The 21562-nt window shown below is 37.5% G+C and overlaps 1 protein-coding gene across 1 annotated transcript; it reads left to right on the plus strand.

Annotated features, from left to right (window-relative positions):
• Positions 1-1455: 1455 nt before the first annotated feature.
• zbtb12.2 (zinc finger and BTB domain containing 12, tandem duplicate 2) lies at positions 1456-20118 on the plus strand. The gene is made up of 4 exons (XM_028800915.2): positions 1456-1615; positions 8055-8295; positions 15258-15701; positions 15913-20118. Exons 2-4 carry the CDS (start codon positions 8071-8073, stop codon positions 17125-17127), a joined length of 1884 nt encoding a protein of 627 aa, XP_028656748.2. The 5' UTR covers positions 1456-1615; positions 8055-8070; the 3' UTR covers positions 17128-20118.
• Positions 20119-21562: the final 1444 nt, after the last annotated feature.

The raw sequence follows: 21562 nt of genomic DNA on the forward strand, positions 1-21562 counted from the left end.
AGAGTTATTAAAAAGAGTGGATAGGTTTAAATATCTAGGATCAATGGTAGCCTGAAATAGAGAACTAGATTCAGAGATAACCCATAGAGTGCAGTGTGGATGGAATAACTGGAAGAAGGTATCAAGAGTATTGTGCAATTGAAAAATTAAGGCAAAGGTTAAAGGTCCGGTTTTTAAGACACTGGTAAGACCAGCAATGATGTATGGAACTGAGACTGGAGTAAAGAGAACACAGGAGAAGACTTTAGATGTGGCAGAAATTAGAATGTTGAGATATATGTGTGGAGCCCCCAAAAAAGCACAGAATAAGAAATGAGACAATCAGAGGTATAGTGGGAGAGATATCTAAGAAAATACAGGAAAGTAGGCTGATGAATATGTGGGCAAAAGAGTGACGTGAATGGAAGTACAGGTGAAACAAATGCGAGGGAGGCCAAAGTGATGGTGGATGAATAAAGTAAAAGAAGATGTGAAGGAAAAGGGGCTTGACTGGCGAGGAGGTGCAGGGCCGAACTGTTTGGACACAGCATATTGACCCCATATACAAATGGGAAAAGATGACAAGGAAGAAAAAGAAGAAGAAAAGAAGATTTACTTATGAATGCTTTGAGATCACTTCAAGTTTTTTTGTGCCCGACACCTCCTGAGTCACTTCCACATACGGTATACCATTTGACTTTTCTTGATGTCTAGTTATGCAAAACATCAAGCTTCTTGGGGTTCCCCTCATATTTTTGACAATCTAGACCTAAGAAAAACACATTTTTAGGACATTTATGTGCAGGGAATTATATTATGATTAAAAGAAAACCACTAGATGTAATCTTCAAAATTAATCAGAAGTATTGAATTTGTGCATGTCGCATCATCTAGCCCCAGGAGTTCATCCTTTAATGGGATACGAGGGGTCAAAGTTACTCCTTTTCAAAAACGTTACTCTTTTTGACAAAATTTTGAAAATGGAGATTAGTAAAAATAGGCATGTGGAGTGCTGTGTTATTGTACTTTGAGGTTGCTGATCACAAATATGATAAAAAAAATTATCATTTTTTTATAGGGTCCTAGCCCTCTAAGAGCCACTGTGAGCAGGGTCAGTAATTAGGCATATGTTTTTTTTTTTGTTTTTGTGTTTGTTACAATAAAGAATTTTTAGACTTTAAACATAAATTGAAGCACACATTTTAATATTTCAAATATTTAACACAAGAATATTGTTTATTATGCACTTCTACCTCATATTTATTTCATATGAACACCGCACATTACAGCTGCATAATTCAGACTTTTTGAAGTCATAAACATGGTGGAATGACACCACAAACCCAAGTACGTTTATTTTTTTATTCCTCATTCGCCGTCTTCATCCAATGCAGATCTAAAACGACTCACTTAAAGATTTTAGGCGGGATTGGCCGACAGAAAATTAGCGCCGCGCGTGCAAACCCTTTAAGGGGCGCGTGTTGTGTTTTGCTTATTTTTGGAGAGCAGCGCACGGCTACAAGTCGGGTAGAGGACGAGCCAATCAATCTGGCCAAACTAATCAATACATTGATACCTGCATTGATTGCAGGAGACTGGTATTACTTTTGATTCGCTACTTTCCTTCGTTAAAAAGGTAAGAATGGCCATCGTTGCGTTAAATTTCCGTGAGGCCTGAAGCTGCTAGCGGACTGCCGGCAAAGGTGGGTGGGTACCTTATAAATGAACTGTATGCGTGCTCCCGGTTTGGGAAGACTGTTGCCAGTTGTGTCCCAGTAAGCATGAGCGATGAACGAGATACCGGAGCCAGCCTGCAGCCATTCCTGAGTGGCTCTGCACCGTTTACTTGGAGGCGACGGAGCTGAAGGGCGCTCCTTGTGGGTGGGTAAAATCCATCCACTGGAGCGGACGGTTCCCAAATCCAAGGGTGCGTTAATTCGTTTATAGTATACAGTACCTGAAAACTGCATCGTATTGTCCGGGTGTGGAACTATGCACCCCAGAAAAAGCGGAACATGGACTGCGTGCCGCTGTGTGCAACACGTAGGGGCGATTTTGTGTTTTGGCGTCATGTTCACGCTGCTGCAGGGTCCCGAGCCAGAAAAACATCAGAGCTACCAGCTTGGCAGCGATCGGGTATTTGAAGTGGGCGAATTCTTGTGTGGATATTATTAAAATTAAGTGTTTGCGACCTTAATCCCAACCCGTGCTTAATTTTGTACCTGCTTTTCTTAGTTAATGATTCAGTTGTTTTGCTCATGATTAAGAATCGCTGCAAGATGTCACACAGTAGGTCAACGTTTACATATTCTAGAAATACAGAAAGATTTAATGATAAGATACATGTAGATCAGCAGTGTTAATTAGTGTGTATATGTTTATAATAAATATTTGTGTATATATAATACAGTATTTGTATTTGTACTGCTTTTTTCAGTGGCCTTTTTTGTACACTGTTCAGGTAGGGCTGCATGCCTTTTTCAAAATTAAAAAAACTCAATGTATTAATGTACTCACTCCAAAAATGTTTATTTTTAAAAGTGAATATAGAGTTGATTGTTTGTTTTCTTTAAATATGGAAACATACTGATTAGTGAGATTATAGCTCCATCTATAGCTTTTTTTTGTTTTAAGAATATTGCATACTAGGCCGATGTTTAATACAATTAACTTTTACCTTTAGGTGATTCATAATTCATTTTTGTTCATCATGTCTGTCTCTTTGCATTTACTGTACTTATCTCCAGGTCAGCTGGTAAGTGGTTTATCAAGGCTGCAAAAGAAAGAAACTTTCCTTCAGGTCAATAAAAGTGACTTTTTCACACTGCTGTGAAATGTGTCTTTGGAGAGATGCTATGAGAAGCTTGTAGTACATAATGAAATACGCAGAGCATTTCTTCTACAGTCCCTCCTTTGCCACATCAAATATATATCTATAACTAGTTCAGGACACATGGTGTTCATGCCGGAGTGTTGCTCAGAGTACTGGTAGAAGATTTGGAGCATTCCACACAGCAGCTTGGAAGGAATTTATGGATGGTTTACTGGATGACATATAATTAAATATGTATGTGTGTTTATATGTGCAGTTTCTTTTTATTAAATGTCCACTTTCTTCATTCTGTGTAATACAAATGGTTATTACAAAGTACTATAAAAACTAACACACATTTATCTTTCTCTCAGCTAACATCCCATAATAGTGTGTACTCTTGCACGGTGGAATATGCGCTCAGAAATGAGGGACATGCATCTCGATTAGTGCTCTCCTTGTAACATTTCAGATATATATCATTTAATCATATATCATTTATTTAAAAAAATAAAAAATAGAAAATGTACTGTTTTAAAAATCAAGATGTTAGGATTTTTATTGAACTTACATAAGAACTTTAACAAGTGAGAGGAGACCATTCAGACCATCAAGTTGGTTTCATTACCTAATTGCTGATTCACACCAGTATCTCATCATGATACGGATACCGATTATTAACAAAACAGAAGTATGGAAGCCTGTACCATCAGTAGTGGTGGTGGCATATTACAAAATAAGTATTACAGGAGTATCTTTGCAGTGCTGCGGTGGGTTGGCACCCTGCCCAGGATTGGTTCCCTGCCTTGTGCCCTGTGTTGGCTGGGATTGGCTCCAGCAGACCCCCGTGACCCTGTGTTCGGATTCAGCGGGTTGGAAAATGGATGGATGGATGGATCTTTGCAGTGGTGTTATTTATTTGACATTGTATCAAGCCTAAACTTGAGATCGATGAGGTTACTGAATGGAAAATGAGGGCCTTAATTTTAATGGAATTTGTTAAGCAGAAACAGTAATATGAACCTGAAAATATTCGTTACTCTAGTTTGTTTTACTACATCATCAGAATGGTGTAAGCATAGCATTGTGACATACATTTTAATCAGCAAATAAAATATTGTAAATGTTTATTTTTGCTGTTTTAAGGGCTTTTAAAGTAATGAATATTTTTTGTTTATAATTAAAACATTTTCATTACAGAGTATAATTTTGTCTAACTTTCAAATTCTTAAAATGCTGTAGGTAGTAGTTTTGCAGTAGAACTAAACCTGGTTTTAAAATGATAAATATATTTCAGACCAAAGAAAATGACTTTCATGAACGAACCCATGAAATAACACTATATCAACAGGGTTGCTGTACATGTAGGTTTTTGTTACAGCCTGCCTTTTAACTGGCTGTTCATTCATCTTTTAAGTCAGATTCTTTGGTTAATTTGCCAACTGACCAAACACTTGTCCAGTTTCTGCATTCATCTGTCAAATTCAGAATGAGCCATCATTGTGAAATATTGCGAAATGTTTTGCTCATATAGAACTGGAACATAAGAGTCCTACTTTATTCAGTCACATGTAAGTATCAGTAAGTTGTACACATTTATACAGTATATGGAGGAATAAAACAGCCTTCACAGTGTATGATTGTGTAGCTCATTAATCACCAGAAATGGGTGACAGATTAAAGCAAAGACATCACAATTATTTTCAGGTATTCCTTTTATTATAATAATCAGATTTTCAAAATTGGTACAAAACAGAAAACAACCGTGTATTAAGTTATTATGTTTCATGATTCTGAATTAACAGAAGGTGCTGTTTATATATGTGTATATAATAAGTCGGGGGTTATCAGACTTGGTCCTGGAAACCCACTGGGGCTTCAGGATTTTTTTCAACCAGATTCATAATCTGAGATAACAACTGATAACACTCTTCTTCTTCTTTTGGCTGCCCCCATTAGGGGTTGCCACAGCGGATCATCTTCTTCCATATCTGTCTGTCCTCTGCATCTTGTTCTGTTATACCCATCACCTGCATGTCCTCTCTCACCACATCCATAAACCTTCACTTAGGCCTTCCTCTTCCCTGGCAGCTCCATCTTTAGCATCCCTTCTCCCAATATACCCAGCATTTCTCCTCTGCACATGTCCAAACCAACGCAATCTCTCCTCTCTGACTTAGTCTCCCAACCGTCCAAACTTGAGCTGACTCTCTAATGTACTCATTTCTAATCCTATCCATCCTTGTCACACCCAGTTCTTAGCATCTTTAACTCTGCTACCTCCATCTCTGTCTCCTGCTTCTGGTCAGTGCCACCGTCTCCAACCCATATAACATAGCTGGTCTAACTACCGTCCTGTAGACCTTCTCTTTCACTATTGCTGATACTTGTCTGTCACAAATTACTCCTGACACTCTTCTCCACCCATTCCACCCTGCCTGCAGTCTCTTTTTCACCTCTCTTCCACAATCCCCATTACTCTGTACTGTTGATCCCAAGTATTTAAACTCATCCACCTTCACCAACTCTACTCCATGCATCCTCACCATTTCACTGACCTCCCTCTCATTTACACACATGTATTCTGTCTTGTTCCTACTGACCTTCATTCCTCTCCTCTCTAGAGCATATCTCCACCTCTCCAGGGTCTCTTCAACCTGCTCCCTACTATCACTACAGATCACAATGTCATCAGCAAACATCATAGTCCACAGGGACTCCTGTCTAATCTCATCTGTCAATCTGTCCATCACCATTGCAAATAAGAAAGGGCTCAGAGCTGATCCCTGATGTAATCCCACCTCCACGTTGAATGCATTCATCGCTCCTACCACAGACCTCACCACTGTCACACTTCCCTCGTACATATCCTGCACAACTCTTACGTACTTCACTTCCACTCCTGACTTCCTCATACAATACCACAGCTCCTTTCGAGGCACCCTGTCATATGTTTTCTCCAGGTCCACAAAGACGCAATGCAACTCCTTCTGGCCTTCTCTAAACTTCTTCATCAAGATCCTCAGAGCAAACATTGCATCTGTGGTGCTCTTTCTTGGCATGAAACCATACTGCTGCTCACTAATCATCACCTCACTTCTTAACCTAGCTTCCACTACTCTTTCCCATAACTTCATGCTGTGGCTCATAAATTTTATTCCCCTGTAGTTACTGCAGTCCTGCATATCCCCCTTATTCTTAAATATCGGCACCAGTACACTTCTTCTCCACTCCTCAGGCATCCTCTCACTTTCCAAGATTCCATTAAACAATCTGGTTAAAAACTCCACTGCCATCTCTCCTAAACACCTCCATGCTTCCATAGGTATGTCATCTGGAACAACAGCCTTTCCATTTTGCATCCTCTTCATAGCTGACCTTACTTCCTCCTTGCTAATCCGTTGCACTTCCTGATTCACTATCTCCACATCATCCAACCTCTTCTGTCTCGTTCTCTTCATTCATCAGCCTCTCAAAGTAGTCTTTCCATCTGCTCAACACACTCTCCTCGCTTGTGAGTATGTTTCTATCTTTATCCTTTATCACCCTAACCTGCTGCACATCTTTCCCAGCTCGCTCCTTCTGTCTAGCCAATCGGTACAGGTTCTTTTCTCCCTCCTTCGTGTCCAACCTCTCATACTACTCATCATACGCCTTTTCTTTAGCCTTTGCCAACTCTCTCTTCACCTTGTGCCTTATCTCCTTGTACTCTTGTCTACCTTCTGCATCTCTCTGACTATACCACTTCTTCTTTGCCATCCTCTTCCTCTGTATACTTTCCTGTATTTCCTCATTCCACCACCAGGTTTCTTTTTCCTCCTTCCTCTTTCCAGATGTCACGCCAAGCACCCTTCTTGCTGTCACCCTTACTACATCTGCTGTAGTTTCCCAGCTGTCTGGTAACGCTTCACTGCCACCCAGTGCCTGTCTCACCTCCTCCCTAAACTCAACCTTGCAGTCTTCCTTTTTCAACTTTTTCAACTTCCACCATTTGATCCTTGGCTCTGCCCTCACTCTCTTCCTCTTCTTAATCTCCAACATCATCCTACAGACCACCATCCTATGCTGCTTAACTACACTTTCCCCTGCCACCACTTTGCAGTCTTCAATCTCCTTCAGACCAACTCTTCTGCATAGGATGTAATCTACCTGTGTGCATCTTCCTCCACTCTTGTACGTAACCCTATATTCCTCCCTCTTCTTAAAATACATATTCACCACAGCCATGTCCATCCTTTTGGCAAAATCCACTATCATCTGACCTTCTTCATTCCTCTCCTTGACACCATACCTACCCATCACCTCCTCGTCTCTACTGTTCCCTTCACCAACATGTTCATTGAAATCCGCTCCAATCACCACTTTCTGTCCCTTGGGTACACTGTTCATCACAGAAATCTTCTTTCTCACCCAATGCACACCCAACTTGCGGTGCATATGCACTAACAACATTCATTATCACACCTTCAGTTAAAACTAGCAGAGTAGATACCCAGGCAAACAACAGTGAATAGTGAGAGGCTGCAACTTGTTTAGCATCAGATCCACTAATTAGTAAATAATTATAAATAATGGATTAATTAAACCATTAGAACACCTGGAAAAGTAGAATGACAATCAAGATGAAAATATCGTTAAAAAGCAAAAAAAAAAAAAAAAAAAAAAAACATTATTCCCATATAACTGCTTAGTACATTTTTTTTAAATTTTTTTTTAACCAAGCTTAGTTTTCTAATTTCTATATTGTCCCCAAAACACAGAATCTGGGAAATAATATTTCACTTAATAAGCCCAGGAGTCTAATTAAAAACAGAAGCTGATTGGAAGAAAAGCCTGTAGCCACAGTGAGTCCCCAGGACCGAGTCTGAGAACCCCTGACTTGTGTCAAATCCATTATTAATGTAAACTCATAATCTGGTGGTTGTTAACAAAAAACAAAGGGACACAAACAATTAGAATGCTCTTCTAATAAGTGAACAGGGCTTGTTAGGTATAAGATCATCTGTTCTTTGTGTCCAGTAAGACTCGCACTATATACTGTACATGCACTAATGCTAGCTGTTTTTACATAACACTTGTCTGCTTTAAGTAAGTAACCAGAAAGAGTGCAAACTGAAAACAATATGACATTGATTAATTGACTTTTCAGACTTCTGTTGATATTACCTTATCTTTAATTTTTGAAAATTTTTTTATTGAGTAGATGAGTTGAAGGGAGAAGTGATTTTTTTTTTTTTTTTAACTTAATTTTTTTTCTCAACAGTAAAACTAAAAGTATAATGATGCCTTCTGGTGGTCCTACTGAGGTTCTGCGTTTCCAACTTCCTGGTCATGGAGCTGCCACACTAAGGAACATGAACCAGCTACGTTCTGATCAGCGCTTCTGTGATATCACAATTGTTGCCAATGACAACCTTAAATTCCGTGGCCACAGAGTCATTTTTGCTGCCTGTTCACCTTTTTTGCGTGACCAGTTTCTTCTCAATCCTTCCTCAGAGCTGCAGGTACAAAGGCTTTATTTTTTTTTCTTTTGCTTTTAAGTTTAGGATTTAATAAATTCTCTGAGATGATGTACAGTTATTTATTTTGGATATCCTTTTTTAGTTACTATACATAAAGGCAAAAAATATGCAGTGATTTCATTAGGCAAAATACCTTGAGTAATTCATGTATGTGAACTGTTACTGTAATTTGCTAAATATATAGGGTTTAATTTGTTCCCATGAAGTATTACTGGATTCCATTCCACGGTGGCGCAGTGGGTAGCGCTGCTGCCTCGCAGTTATGAGACCTGGGTTTGCATGTTCTTCCCGTGTCTGAGTGGGTTTCCTCCAGGTGCTCTGGTTTCCTCCCACAGTCCAAAGACATGCAGGTTAGGTGCATTAGTGATCCTAAATTGTCCCTAGTGTGTGTGCTTGTGTGTGTGTGTGTGTGTGTGTGTGTGTGTGTGTGTGTGTGTGTGTGTGTGTGTCCTGCGGTGGGTTGGCACCCTGCCCGGGGTTTGTTTCCTGCCTTGTGCCCTGTGTTGGCTGGGATTGGCTCCAGCAGACACCCGTGACCCTGTAGTTCGGATATAGCGGGTTGGATACTGGATGGATGGAAGGAAGTATTACTGGGAAAAAAAAAATCAGGCTGTCTTTCATTATCTAAGTTTATTAGATAGTCTCAAGAACATTTAAAACTGGTTAATGGTAAAATAACATTTTCCATTCCACAGAAATGCAATTTTTACAAATAAGTAAACAAATATAACCCCTTGATATACTTGAATCAGCCTAGATGTAAATCATGCACTGCCACAAAGTTATGGCAACCATTGACGCTCCAAACCTTTCTGATATTTAGGAACTTATAATAAAGTTTTCCTTGTCTGCTTGAAACAGTGATTCACACGAGCCATGAATTTCTTTTACTTCTGTGTTCATGTAGCTTAATAAAGAAGTCTTGCCAAACTAGTCTCTGAAGTGATACACTTGTGCCTGTCTATCCATCTCAGTGTCTGTTTATTTTCATATCTGGCTCAGACCTGGACTGGAGAGAGCTGAAGCCTGTCTTAGCAGCACTGTGCACAACACGGGAATCGACCGATTCCATCGCAGGGCAGCCTCATTCACACGCTTATGCTCACTTGTATGAGGCCTACTTAGAGCAGCTACGTATAACTTAATACGTGAATCTTATGGAGGTGTCAGAAAACCGGCATACCTGAAGAAAAACTCATGTAGATTCATGAAGAATGTGGAGATTCCACAGTGAATAGACCAGATTTTGAATCCAGACCCCTGGAGCTCTAAGACACTTGTGTTAATCACTGTCCTGCTGTGCTGACCATACACATTTTCATAGAGATGATTACAGTAGGTTAGGCAAATGTGTAGTTTTACACACAAAGAGCATGTTAATGTGTAGTTCACCTTACTCTTATACTGTACTTCTGATCTATGGATCCTGATCACTGATTGTTTAATTAAACAAATGAATGCTCAAATAGTCTACCAAGGTGACTCATCTTTTTTTAGTTTTAGCTATATCCAATGCACAACACTCTCTCAATGTGTAAAGTGTTGGATTTTGCCATGTCAAAATGTTGAACTTGAAGGTCTTATTTTGCTGTGTATGAACACTTGTAAATGTGGAGTCCTAGTATCGCCAATCAGACTTAGATCTGCTGATGTAAGTGTTAATAAATACATATCTACCTTAATAAAAGGACTAGTGTCTGAAAAAATAAATATAGACACACAAATTTTTATGATGCTTCCTGGATACACAATAACCCTCCCATCCTTACACTACATAAAGCTGGTGCAAATACCTGCATTAAAGAGATGGATATCTTGGATTTTTCAATACTGTCCGGAGATAGGAAATCTTTGTTTTTATTTTGTGAAATGAATAGCCTTGACACATCTTTGGGGCCAGAATCGGGCAACATTTCCTGTGTTTGGCCGGTAGGGATAGCAGAGAAAGGTTTAGCGCACCCCGCCACCCCCTGGCCTGGCTTGGAGTTACCTTCTATTGGTCCTTTTAGCTTCCTCCCATGCAGATGTGTGTGATAATGTTTACTGTAAATCACATTGGATACCTGATATGTATTGTCTGGTCTTCTTTCACAAGCTCTTATTCCTTTTAAAACATATATAGTATCATTTTGTCTACTGTTGTAACAGCACCAGTTATCAAAACATCACCACTTAAATAACATTTTGTACTAATCTACAATCTATACCCTTTCTTCTTTTTTTCTCCTCTTAGTCTATTGCTACTAATTTTCACTCAGTTAAGCAGTCCACTGTTCCATTTGTTTATTATGCAGTGTTTATTCTCTTGACTGTTACCTTTCTTGTATCCAGCCCAGCAGCTGTAAAATACCTCTCTTATTAATTTTACTTCGTTATTCTAAGTCATGAAGGTGCTAGAGAAAGTCCAGAGAAAAATAACTTAAGATGATTGAAGGACTCCAAAGTATGAATTATGAGGAAAGACTGTAGGTGTTAAACCTTTACAGTTTAAGCAAACAGATATTAGCAGGCGACTGGATAGAAGTGAACTATGAAGGAAATTGATACAATGGATCCCAGCAGATGCAATTTTAAAATTAATTCTTCAACAAAAACATTTGAACACAGATAGAAAATGGTTAAGGGTAAATTTCTTTGAACAGAAGACCATGAACACTTGGAATAAATTTACAAAGTAGTGAACCCATTGTAATGAAATTAATGGGACCATAAAATATTTTATTATAACAGAAATTTCATTATAATGAATATGGGGAAAATATGTATACAACTGTGACCTTGGGTCGCTGGTGATTTGCCATCTCTAATGGGAGCAGCACAAGGATATTTCCCTAGCTGCTCTGCTGCGCCTGGAAAACAGTAAACCCAGGTTAACGCAATTGGTTGTCCTCTGCAAGATCAGGCTTACTGTGCAACATGCTTGGCACATGATGTTTAGAACATTTAACAACAGGCTTAGACCTTCTCTTCCTTGCACTTTCCTGGTCTGCCACAGCGATGATTCCAAGTTGCTGGTGTTTTTCTTATCTGAAGATGACAGCAAAAGTAGGATGATCACTGTGTTGAGGCTCCTATCTTGTGTGCTTGAGTGCTTAAGTAACAGCCTCTATTTCGAGTTCAGTCTTGAGGCTGTACCTGCCTACTCTATACAGTAATAAAGCACCTGTATTTTCCTTGGAAACTTGGACTTACATTCCTGTTTCTTGTGTAACTCTGTGACCCAAGCTTGATAATACCTGTATAAAAAAAACAACACTTCTTAAACTGCTAAAAATCTTTTATTTGAAAATGAGATGTTAGATTTTTTTTTTAATAGAAACACAGGTATGTATACAGAATGAAAATGAGACATTAGGTGTAACTTTTTTCAGCTTAAACTGAGTTTATCACTTTTTTTGTTCATTGCAAAGAAAACTGAGAAGCACTATGAAACTCAGAACAGTACATATCTGCACACAAAGCAACTGCCCACATGGACACTCAGTGTAGCACTGACTCAGAATTTGGCTATGTGTATGATGTCGCACTTATACTATTGATGAGCCTCTCTGAGACTGCCCAAGACTGGAAATTTTGCAACAGACTGTCCCTTTCTTTTGATATAACAAGAAAGAGGCAGCCTGTTGCAGGGTTCCTGAGACGTGGCAAAAGTGTAGGTTCGGCATGAAGTATTTGTTTTACCTCATTATTATCTTTGGTGGGCATGTTTGGTCGAAAAAATGTTTGTTATACTTAAATATATATTTCATTAAAATGAAATCCATTAAACATGATGTTGTATGAATGTTTGTCTGGGCCAACAAAAAGTATTCTGAAAATGTCATTATTTCAGTATTCACTGTAACAGGATTTAACTTCTAGTAATACTTTGGGGACCTTCAAAACTCAATTTCTTATTGTGGTGCTTTTTCTTTTAGGTGAATAGCATTGACACACTTTGTTGGTGTTGAATAGCCTGTTCTTGTTAAAATCGTTCTACTGTCTTAACCAATATAAGGCTTCTTTTACCTCATTAATTATTTTGATATTTTCAATGTGAACACTAGGGTGTGATCTTGAATTGTCCCTAAACCCAAATAATGCCAAGGGGGCTAAATAAATGTAACAAGAAGATGTTTATTGACAAAATAATACAACTAGGAAAGAATAAATAAAGGGGAAAATCAAAATACACAATACACTGAAGAAAGCGATACATTTCTGCCCCTCAGATCATCAGATTAATAAGTCTTGAACCCCTGACTAACCAGGTTGGGTTCTTATGCACTTACCAAACACCATACTAACCAAAACACTTCCGTATTCATCTCCCATACCTGCCACTTCACAATTCTGGATTCACTTGCTCTTGCTAGTTAAACCTTTGTCCAAGGTTATTATAGTTAATGAAAACTGTAACTACAATGTATGAAAAATCATTTCAGTAATCAAAGTAAAAACAAAACTAAAACCCCATTTGAAAGAAAAAATGAAAATAGATGGAAATTTTTTTTATTTTTTAAATAAACCAATTGCTGGTAGCCTGCCATTGACTGACTGTCCTTCTAATTTCACTATCTGAGTACCCAGTTTGTGGCTACCTAAGCCTAATGAAAATAGTAGTTGTCCGCTACCTAGAAAGAAAATGTCTTTGAACATAGACATGAATGAAAGAAATGTATCTACTGTAAAATGTCTGGGAGTGCTTAGAGTATGACACTGAAAGTAGTAATAACAAGCATGTAATTTACATTGACAGTCAGATTTGGAACTAAGAAATAGGGCAAAAACTCCAACAAATGTAAAAACACGCTCAAGCTGCTTTCATATAGATGTCTACAAAGAAGTTATGCAGTTTGCATGTTCTCCGTATGTGGATTTGTAGATGTGCACCATATTTGCTGCCATTTCCCCCCCAATTTACACCACTTTTTTCCTCCTTTTTCTTTTTTATTAATGCTTTGTAGATTTTTATCATTTATATGTGTACCTGTCTCATCATATGTTTTTGTTTCTTTCTACGTAACAGTATTTAACAATTTCTTTATTTTCTGAAATGAGTTGATATATATTCTTTATTTACTGTGTATACGCTACCCATTCCTTGATAAATTATTTTATGTTCTGTTGACACTTTCATGGTTGTTGTTGCCTCATTTTCCACATTTTTCCGATTGTACCTTGACGCTTTATAGTCTGATCGACTTTCTTCTTTTTCACTTTCTATGTTCTTTCTTCCTTGTCAACTCCTTTTTATTACCCATGCTTAGAATAACTTGTGTTTAAGTTTGATCCTTTCCTTGTCCATTGACATTTTCTGTTATGTGAATTTATTTCATTTTTGTGATTTTTCTTTTCTCCTTATTGTATGTTTTACTTTGCTAGAGCTTTTTTTTCTTGTCATTTATTTGTTTCCTTCCTAAAATGTTTTTTTCCAGCAATTTTACTATTTCCTGAAAACATTGAATTCATTCTTTCTGTGGTATTCAAATAATACTTCTAATCTTGCCAGTGGCTTTTAAAACATGTCTGTGGTGTTTTAATTATTAGTATCAATGACATATATTTTGGCATTGAAATTACAAATGACTAATCTTTTTTCCTTACTTGAATATCTGAGGGGATTAAAGTTTATTTTCCCATAATGTAGAATTTCTTTGTATCCAATTTATAAACAATTGCCATTTTTTGATTGGAGGTTTCCACTACTGCCTGTTTTGCTGTAGTAAATATTTATTCACTCTTACCTTTTAAATTGTTTCTAATATCATCAGCTAACTAATATCTATCTTGTGCATTGTGTATCCATTTATAATCTTTAGGTTGTTCTGTACCTTTTCTTGTTTCATTTATTCCTTTCCATTTTTCTTAGTTCTTTAACTTTTTTCCTTTACTTCATACTTTTATAAGATGATTATTTTTACGTAATCATATACCACATGTCTTTTGGAAGTCACATCTTTTCTTCATAATTCCTCTTTAATGCTACTTCCTGTTTATTTCTTATTTTGATCTACTTTTTCTTATTCGTTCTTCATATTGTTGTTTTTAATTACTGTACATGTTGCATATTTTCAGCCTTTTCTTTTTTATTTCTTCATCTTCTTTCATTTTGTTTTTGTTTCTCTTCTGATGCTTTCAACTTCTTTATCCTCACTTTTCTGATTTTTCCAGTATATTCATTAGAGCTTGTATCCTAAATCGCTATGTCATCTCTTTCCAAATGTCTGTTTTCAGTACTGGATGTTGTAAATTTGTTGCTATATGGTCTTCCTTGGCACAGCTACAAATCTTGAGCTGTTCACTATAAAATGACATTTCATCTAATTAGTCTAAATTCTATAATTGAGGCAACTTGATCACATTGTCATTTGGCTAGAGTTTACAAGTTATAAACAAACCTATGTGCTTATGCAGTTTGTTTTCAGAGCCTCTAAAATTAGCAATACAGCCAAAAAGCAGATTATACTCCCTATGTGAACGTGTGTAACTTTACTTTCAGTTAACTGAGTAAAATAAGATTTGTTTTTCTCTGGCACATTTGTTACCTTTTTAGAAAACCCAAGCCACTTACAAAGAAACATGTGGTAAAACATTTTAGAATTCACAAAAAATACTGCACCTGGAACTTCAATTTTTTCTTAAATACCTTTCTTACCTAAGACAGCTCTGCTAAGTCAGTCTCTCTTCTGGAACTTAAGTCTTTTCTTTCTTTCTTTCTTATAATCATCTCTATTCTTCAGAAATGGTACTTACTGTAAATTTCCTGTCACACATCATTAACCTTGATTAAAAAAAACTTTACAACCAACTTCTGCCACAGTTAGTTTTATAAATGTATTTGAAATTGTACTAACACTACTGTTAAATCCCATTATATTATTCATGGAGTAGATAGTGGCAGATTAAAGAATTAATTGCAAGTCAAAGTGTATAGCCAATTTAATTGTTTACATTTCTTACAGGTGTCTCTTCTGCACAGTTCTAGGATTGTGGCAGATTTACTGCTGTCTTGCTACACTGGATTCTTGGAATTTGCAGTGCGAGACATTGTCAACTACCTCACAGCAGCTAGCTACCTGCAGATGGAACATGTGGTGGAGAAGTGTCGCAATGCTTTAACACAGTTCATTGAACCAAAAATTGGAATAAAAGAAGAGGGAAGTGGAGCCTCTTGCTCTATAGGAATTGCAGCTTCATGTTCCAGGGCCAAGGGTAATGTTGCAGGTACAAGTAGTCATCGTAGCAGAAAGGGAGTGGGACTATGCAAGCCCCTGATGCACTCGGGAAAACCTTCAAGCCAAATGCCAACACAGCCAAATCTGCAGCTGCCTCATCTGCACCATGCCCACCAGCAGTCACGATTTCAGCAGACAGTGGTGGCCACAGAGGATGATGAAGATATTAAGGTAGTAGCCAAGCAAGTTCTAATATAATTATTATTAATAAACCACAAATTTAGGTAACTAATTTCTGATCCATCCAGATGTTTTTGTCTGACTTTTGAAGAAGGGTGCTAAAATGTGTATCTCACAGGATACATTTAATATTATGAAATGTTTGATTTGTAATAGTTTTGCAGCTTTTCAGTTTATTTACTTATCTAGCTTTTTATTTTAGGTAAAGATTAAAGAATTTGCTGAAGAATGTGGAGAAGATTATGATGAAGACTATGAAGACCTATCAGACATTTGCATTGTGGAAGATGATGGCGGAAGTGTAGCAGGAGGTCCAGAGGCAGATGGTGAACAGGAAGGGGAGGGGGACAGGGAAGAAGGAGATGGAGATGGAGAAGTTGAAATGGAGGGAGGCATTCTAGAAGATGATGCAGGATTAACAACTACTGAAGCTCAAACTACAAGTACTAAAACCAAAACCAAGATTCACAACCAGAAAGCTTCTTCGTGGCAATACAGGCGTCCATACAGTCTTCAGCAATCCATTCTGGCGAGTAGAGAAGAGAAATCTAATCAAGAGGGTGATAATGTTCACTCAACTGGCGAGGGTTTGGGTGGTGAAGAGTTGGAGGCTAGTAATGATCATTTAAATGTGCTAAGTCACCTTCCAGATGAAGGTTTAGATGAATGTGGAGACCAAAAAGACCGTCCTCAACACCAGCAGGGTTACATTAGTAAAGGAGTGTACCATCAGCAGGGAGTGGTGAAAGCTCATTACAGTCTGTCTGAAGACTCTGAGGGCTTGCTTGTTATACCACGTCAGTTCTCTAGGGATGATGAGGATGACTTTGATGAAAATACCTGTAGCAACCTTGGTTTAGATAGGGGTTCAACTGACACGGTACAGGTTGGTTCCACTTCTTCTTATGAAGAGATAAGGCACAGCTTCAGTACTTCTAAGGATTTGTTTTCAGCTGCCAGCTTGTCTAGATTAACGTGCGGATCTGGTATGCAACTTGCTCTTGCTGCTAGCAGTCTAGGGCTTAAGACAATCAAATGCAATAAGTGTGAAGAGTTCTTCCAGAGTGTTGAAAAGCTGGTCACCCATATGCGATCTATTCACTATATCTTTATGTGCCCACGATGTGGAAAACAATTCAATCATAGTAGCAACCTTAACCGTCATATGAACGTGCACCGTGGAGTAAAATCCCATTCATGCCACATCTGTGGGAAGAGTTTCACACAGAAGTCCACACTCTATGACCATATGAACCTGCATAGTGGTGAGAGGCCCTACCGTTGCTCATACTGTGATGTGCGGTTTGCTCATAAACCAGCCATCCGGCGTCATCTCAAAGAACAACATGGCAAGACCACAGCAGAAAACTGCATGGATGCAAACAATGTGGCAGAGATAAGTGTAGTTGTTCGCTAAATTTAAAGTATAGGATGAATAAGCCTCAAAACAACTGCACCTGGCTATTCATTATACACTACAGTGGACTGACCGAGTAATCAGATACTCTGGAATAAGTCAGTTTAGTTAAAGCAAAACAGAAAATGTAGCCTACATCAGAAACTGAACCATAAAAACCTGACTTCCATTATATTGTGTGTGTGTTTCTGATTTTATTGGGGAGGTAGGGTGGAGTGGGGAGAAATATTTTGATAAGTAGTCAGTATAATTAGGGAACTTCGTTCAATATGGATGAACACCATCTTTGAGTGCTGATTATTTGCCTTCAAGGGAGACTATTTGAATGAAAGGCATCACAACATCCTACTAATTCATACATATTGTAAATAATGCTTAACAATTACATATAGTACAAAAAAGAGAGGAGATGTAGCCTTCATACTCGAGTATGAAAATATTTTTTATGGGCAGCTGGGGACCTATCATTTATTTGCCACATGCCACTAGGATGTCTGATGTGCTTGCCCTCATTATGGCAGGCAAATTCAGCATATGATATTGAGAACCCTACACATTTTACAACAACTGGATAACAAAGAACTCTATTCAGTAATGAGTAAAATGATAATTCATTCAGCAGCCCTCCAGTATTGACCTGGATATTACTGTCAGATACTGTTCAGTAGTGGACTACAGGCTCGCATGTGAGAGCTCTGTTCTCAAAGCATGTCTTACTGATCCATCTAAAAGCATCCAGCAGATTCACAGAAATCCAGGAGTAGTTGCATGCTTGTTTTTTTAAGACCGCTATCAAAACAATACAACAGATAGAACAATGGAGGTGAACAGAGCTAGATGCATGGTCTGGTGATGGCAGTGACTTGCGGGAGGAGCAGCACATGGCCGTAATCACTACAGTTTCTCCAGTGAACACTCTCCCCAGGTTTGGTTTGACCGTTAAAAACAGCTTATTGCTTGGAATTCAATCTTGTGGTGATTCTAGGGCAGAACTTCAAGGAATCTGAAAAAAAACATCTGAAGATGTTGTTACATTTTTCTGTTTTTGGTACGCCCTCTTCCCACCACCATCCCTCAACCCACTCGTCTCTAGATGTCTACGATATGTCAGTTGTTTGATTTTCTTCAGGGCCAAGCAGGGCACGGAATCATGGTCAGTCCGTGGTCTCCTTGTTTGATCGCTTTCTTCTTAACATTAATCAAGGCTGGCTCGTTAGAGATCATACATTTTCATCATTATAAAATAAACTTAATCAAAACAGATTTGAAACGATAGATAACATGACACTACAGTAAGGCAATTTTTAAAATGTAAAAAATTTTTCAGCCATAAGAAACTTTTGAAACAACTTTTGTTTCAGTACTTGATACCTAAGCTACAAAAGAACAAAAAAGTTGCAGTATTTCACTTTTCACTGGTTTGGCTGTTCATTTTATCTACGTTTGTAAAGCAAGTACTTTGCTTTTAGTAGCCTTGATGGCCATTGTAGTACTAACCCTTTCTTCAGTAGAAATTGTGATGTAATTGAAGATACTTCTTTATATTGTTCAGCCAACATTCTGTTGTGCTATGTCAGTTTTAGGGGTACCATTTATTGTTTGATCGGTTTGAAGTTGAAGAGACACAGCTCCCCTTAATTGTCAACAATAGGACGGAATTGAGGAATAAAGCCTGAAGGGAAGAGATATAAAGATTTCATAGAGCAAACTCTTCAATGCCAAACCCTGTTGATGGAGTGCTTAATACTGTGTGTTTCATAGCTTTAACCAATGAATCTTAAATGCAAAATGTAAATACGTAGTCACTGAAATGACTTTTGAAAATGTAAAGGATCTTTATATGCAGAACAAAACCTACAGATCAGATATCATTCAGAAAATCTGGTTTCCATAACACTACTAATCGTGTTAATCACTAAAACACTAGCCTTGCTTAAGAAATGTAAATTAAAAAAAATAAGTTTTTGTGTATTCTCATAAAAATTACTGTTGCATGTCTCAGATTTTCTAATATATTAAGTGATGAAATCCCAGTACTATGACATGGAGATTGCTGTATCAACCTATTTTGTATATTAAAGAAACGTACAAATTTTGTTTAGGCAACAATCGATCAACCATGAAGCTGGTTAACCAAAACCTTTCTCCTTTGCAAAGTGAAATAAAGTCACTTTTAAGAAAACACATAGGTTTGGAAAAGGTGAAATGCAACAGTTGACAACGATCTTGCCACTTATGTTGTAAACATAACATTTATAAACCGCTTATCAGTCTGTAGTGAATTTGTCTTCCAGTACAACCTGATAAGGCTCAAAGTTAACCCAAAAACAGAACTGTAAAGCCCATTTGCCACTAGCTGGTATGTGGATGAGCCCAGGTGTAGTATTTCTCATGATTTTTTAATTTTTTTCTGTTAAGATGCAAATATAGTGGTCTCGAAATCTCGGTACAGCATGGCTCACTACTTCTAACATCCAAAACCTGTGTTTGGTAAGAACGTTCTGTATGAAATTCAGAGCACATGTCAAGTTACCGGGCCTTTTAAATCACGTCGTATGTAAACTATTGAAGTGATGTAATCTGTCTAACTGATCAATGGATGAGCCATTTCGAAATTAAAGTCTGTAGCCACTAGTACGTACACCTTGAAAGGTCCACATGAATCAATTTTGAAATAACACTTTGTTTGTGTAATTTTAATGTTATTTGTATTATCTTTATAGTGTTGTTTGGACGGACTGGCTAATTTTAACATATCCTGAATTTTTACATATTCATGATTACTTGCCTTTGAGACATCTTTAAAAGAATCCGTCTGATCCTTTGTGCTGGAGATGCCTTTTCTTTTGAACTCCCTGAAAAATAGCTGTTCTCATGTTGTTGTTTTTGTTTTATGTATTAAAACTTACAGTATTAGACTTATTTTTCTTAAACATGTAAATATACTTTTAACAAACATTTCATAAAATAAAACTTTTTTCAATTTGTCATTTTTTTCACCTCGTTTTCTTTATTGAACACATTGCTAAAGTTGCTGGTTGGACCCATAGTTGTTTTTTTTTGTTTTTCTAAAAATCTTCCTCTAAATTGTCACCTCCTGTCTGCAAGCTTTGGATTCATCTGAGAATATTTCACAATGAGCAGCTCTAATGGACCAGGCCATAGAAACACAAGGCTAAATTAATTTTTATCCAAATATATATATATTAAAAAATACTTTTTAAAAACCACGCTTATATTAAGTTAAAAAGTGGACTAAAAAGTAAAAAATAAGTCTCTCGTATATCACTCGTAAAATAAAAGTGTGGGCTTTAATAAGTGTTTTTTGAATGTTGATTGATGAAAAGCGCCCACACTTTTATTTTACGAGTGATATACGAGAGACTTATTTTTTACTTTTTAGTCCACTTTTTAACTTAATATAAGCGTAGTTTTTAAAAAAGTATTTTTTATATACAGTATATAGTATTTTCAACTTTTTAGTCTTGGGTTTGTTTTAGTTCTATCCGTTACTAGTGCCATCTTTTGGTGAAATCTTGAACTATTCTTCATATGAAAATTTCATTTCTTAATTAACATGGATTAATTGATCAATTAATGAAAATTTCAAGTTATTTGGACAATAAGAAGTGGGTTAAATATCGATTACAAGATTTGTACTAGACAACAAACAGGTGAAGTTAATGTAAAGCGTGGTAATAATAATAACATCCATCCATTATCCAACCCGCTGAATCCGAACACAGGGTCACGGGGGTCTGCTGGAGCCAATCCCAGCCAACACAGGGCACAAGGCAGGAAACAAACCCAGGGCAGGGCACACCCACCAAGCACACACTAGGGACAATTTATAATCGCCAATGCACCTGACCTGCATGTCTTTGGACTGTGGGAGGAAACCCACGCAGACACGGGGAGAACATGCAAACTCCACGCAGGGAGGACCTGGGAAGCGAACCCGGGTCTCCTAACTGTGAGGCAGCATTGCTACCCACTGCGCCGGCCATAATAATAACAATAATAATAAACAACGAACAATATTCAATTTTCTCTTAATGATCTGCATTATTGTGTGATCTGCTGCACCTCAGTGTATTTTCAGACTTTTAGTAATTTATACATTGAAACGCAATGTAATAAACTGGTTGTGCAGGCTCAATAAAAAAAAAACAACAAAAATGCATTTATTGCATAATAATGTTTTATAAAATGTGTGCATATGGGGCAGATTCAGGACAATGTTAAAAGAACCTGGATTGCTTGCAAAGGTTAATTTGAACAGCTAAACACTAAAAAAAAATTGGATTTGAGTCACTGCAGTGTGAGCACAGCCTTAGAGAACCAATAAAGGCAAAGTAATTAATATGGATGCTGCAGTTCAAACCTCCACTCAGAATCCTCTCACTGAAACAAATCAAAGTAAAAATCAACAATT

Source organism: Erpetoichthys calabaricus, chromosome 1 (genome assembly GCF_900747795.2).
Source record: "Erpetoichthys calabaricus chromosome 1, fErpCal1.3, whole genome shotgun sequence".
NCBI classification, from domain to species: domain Eukaryota; kingdom Metazoa; phylum Chordata; class Cladistia; order Polypteriformes; family Polypteridae; genus Erpetoichthys; species Erpetoichthys calabaricus.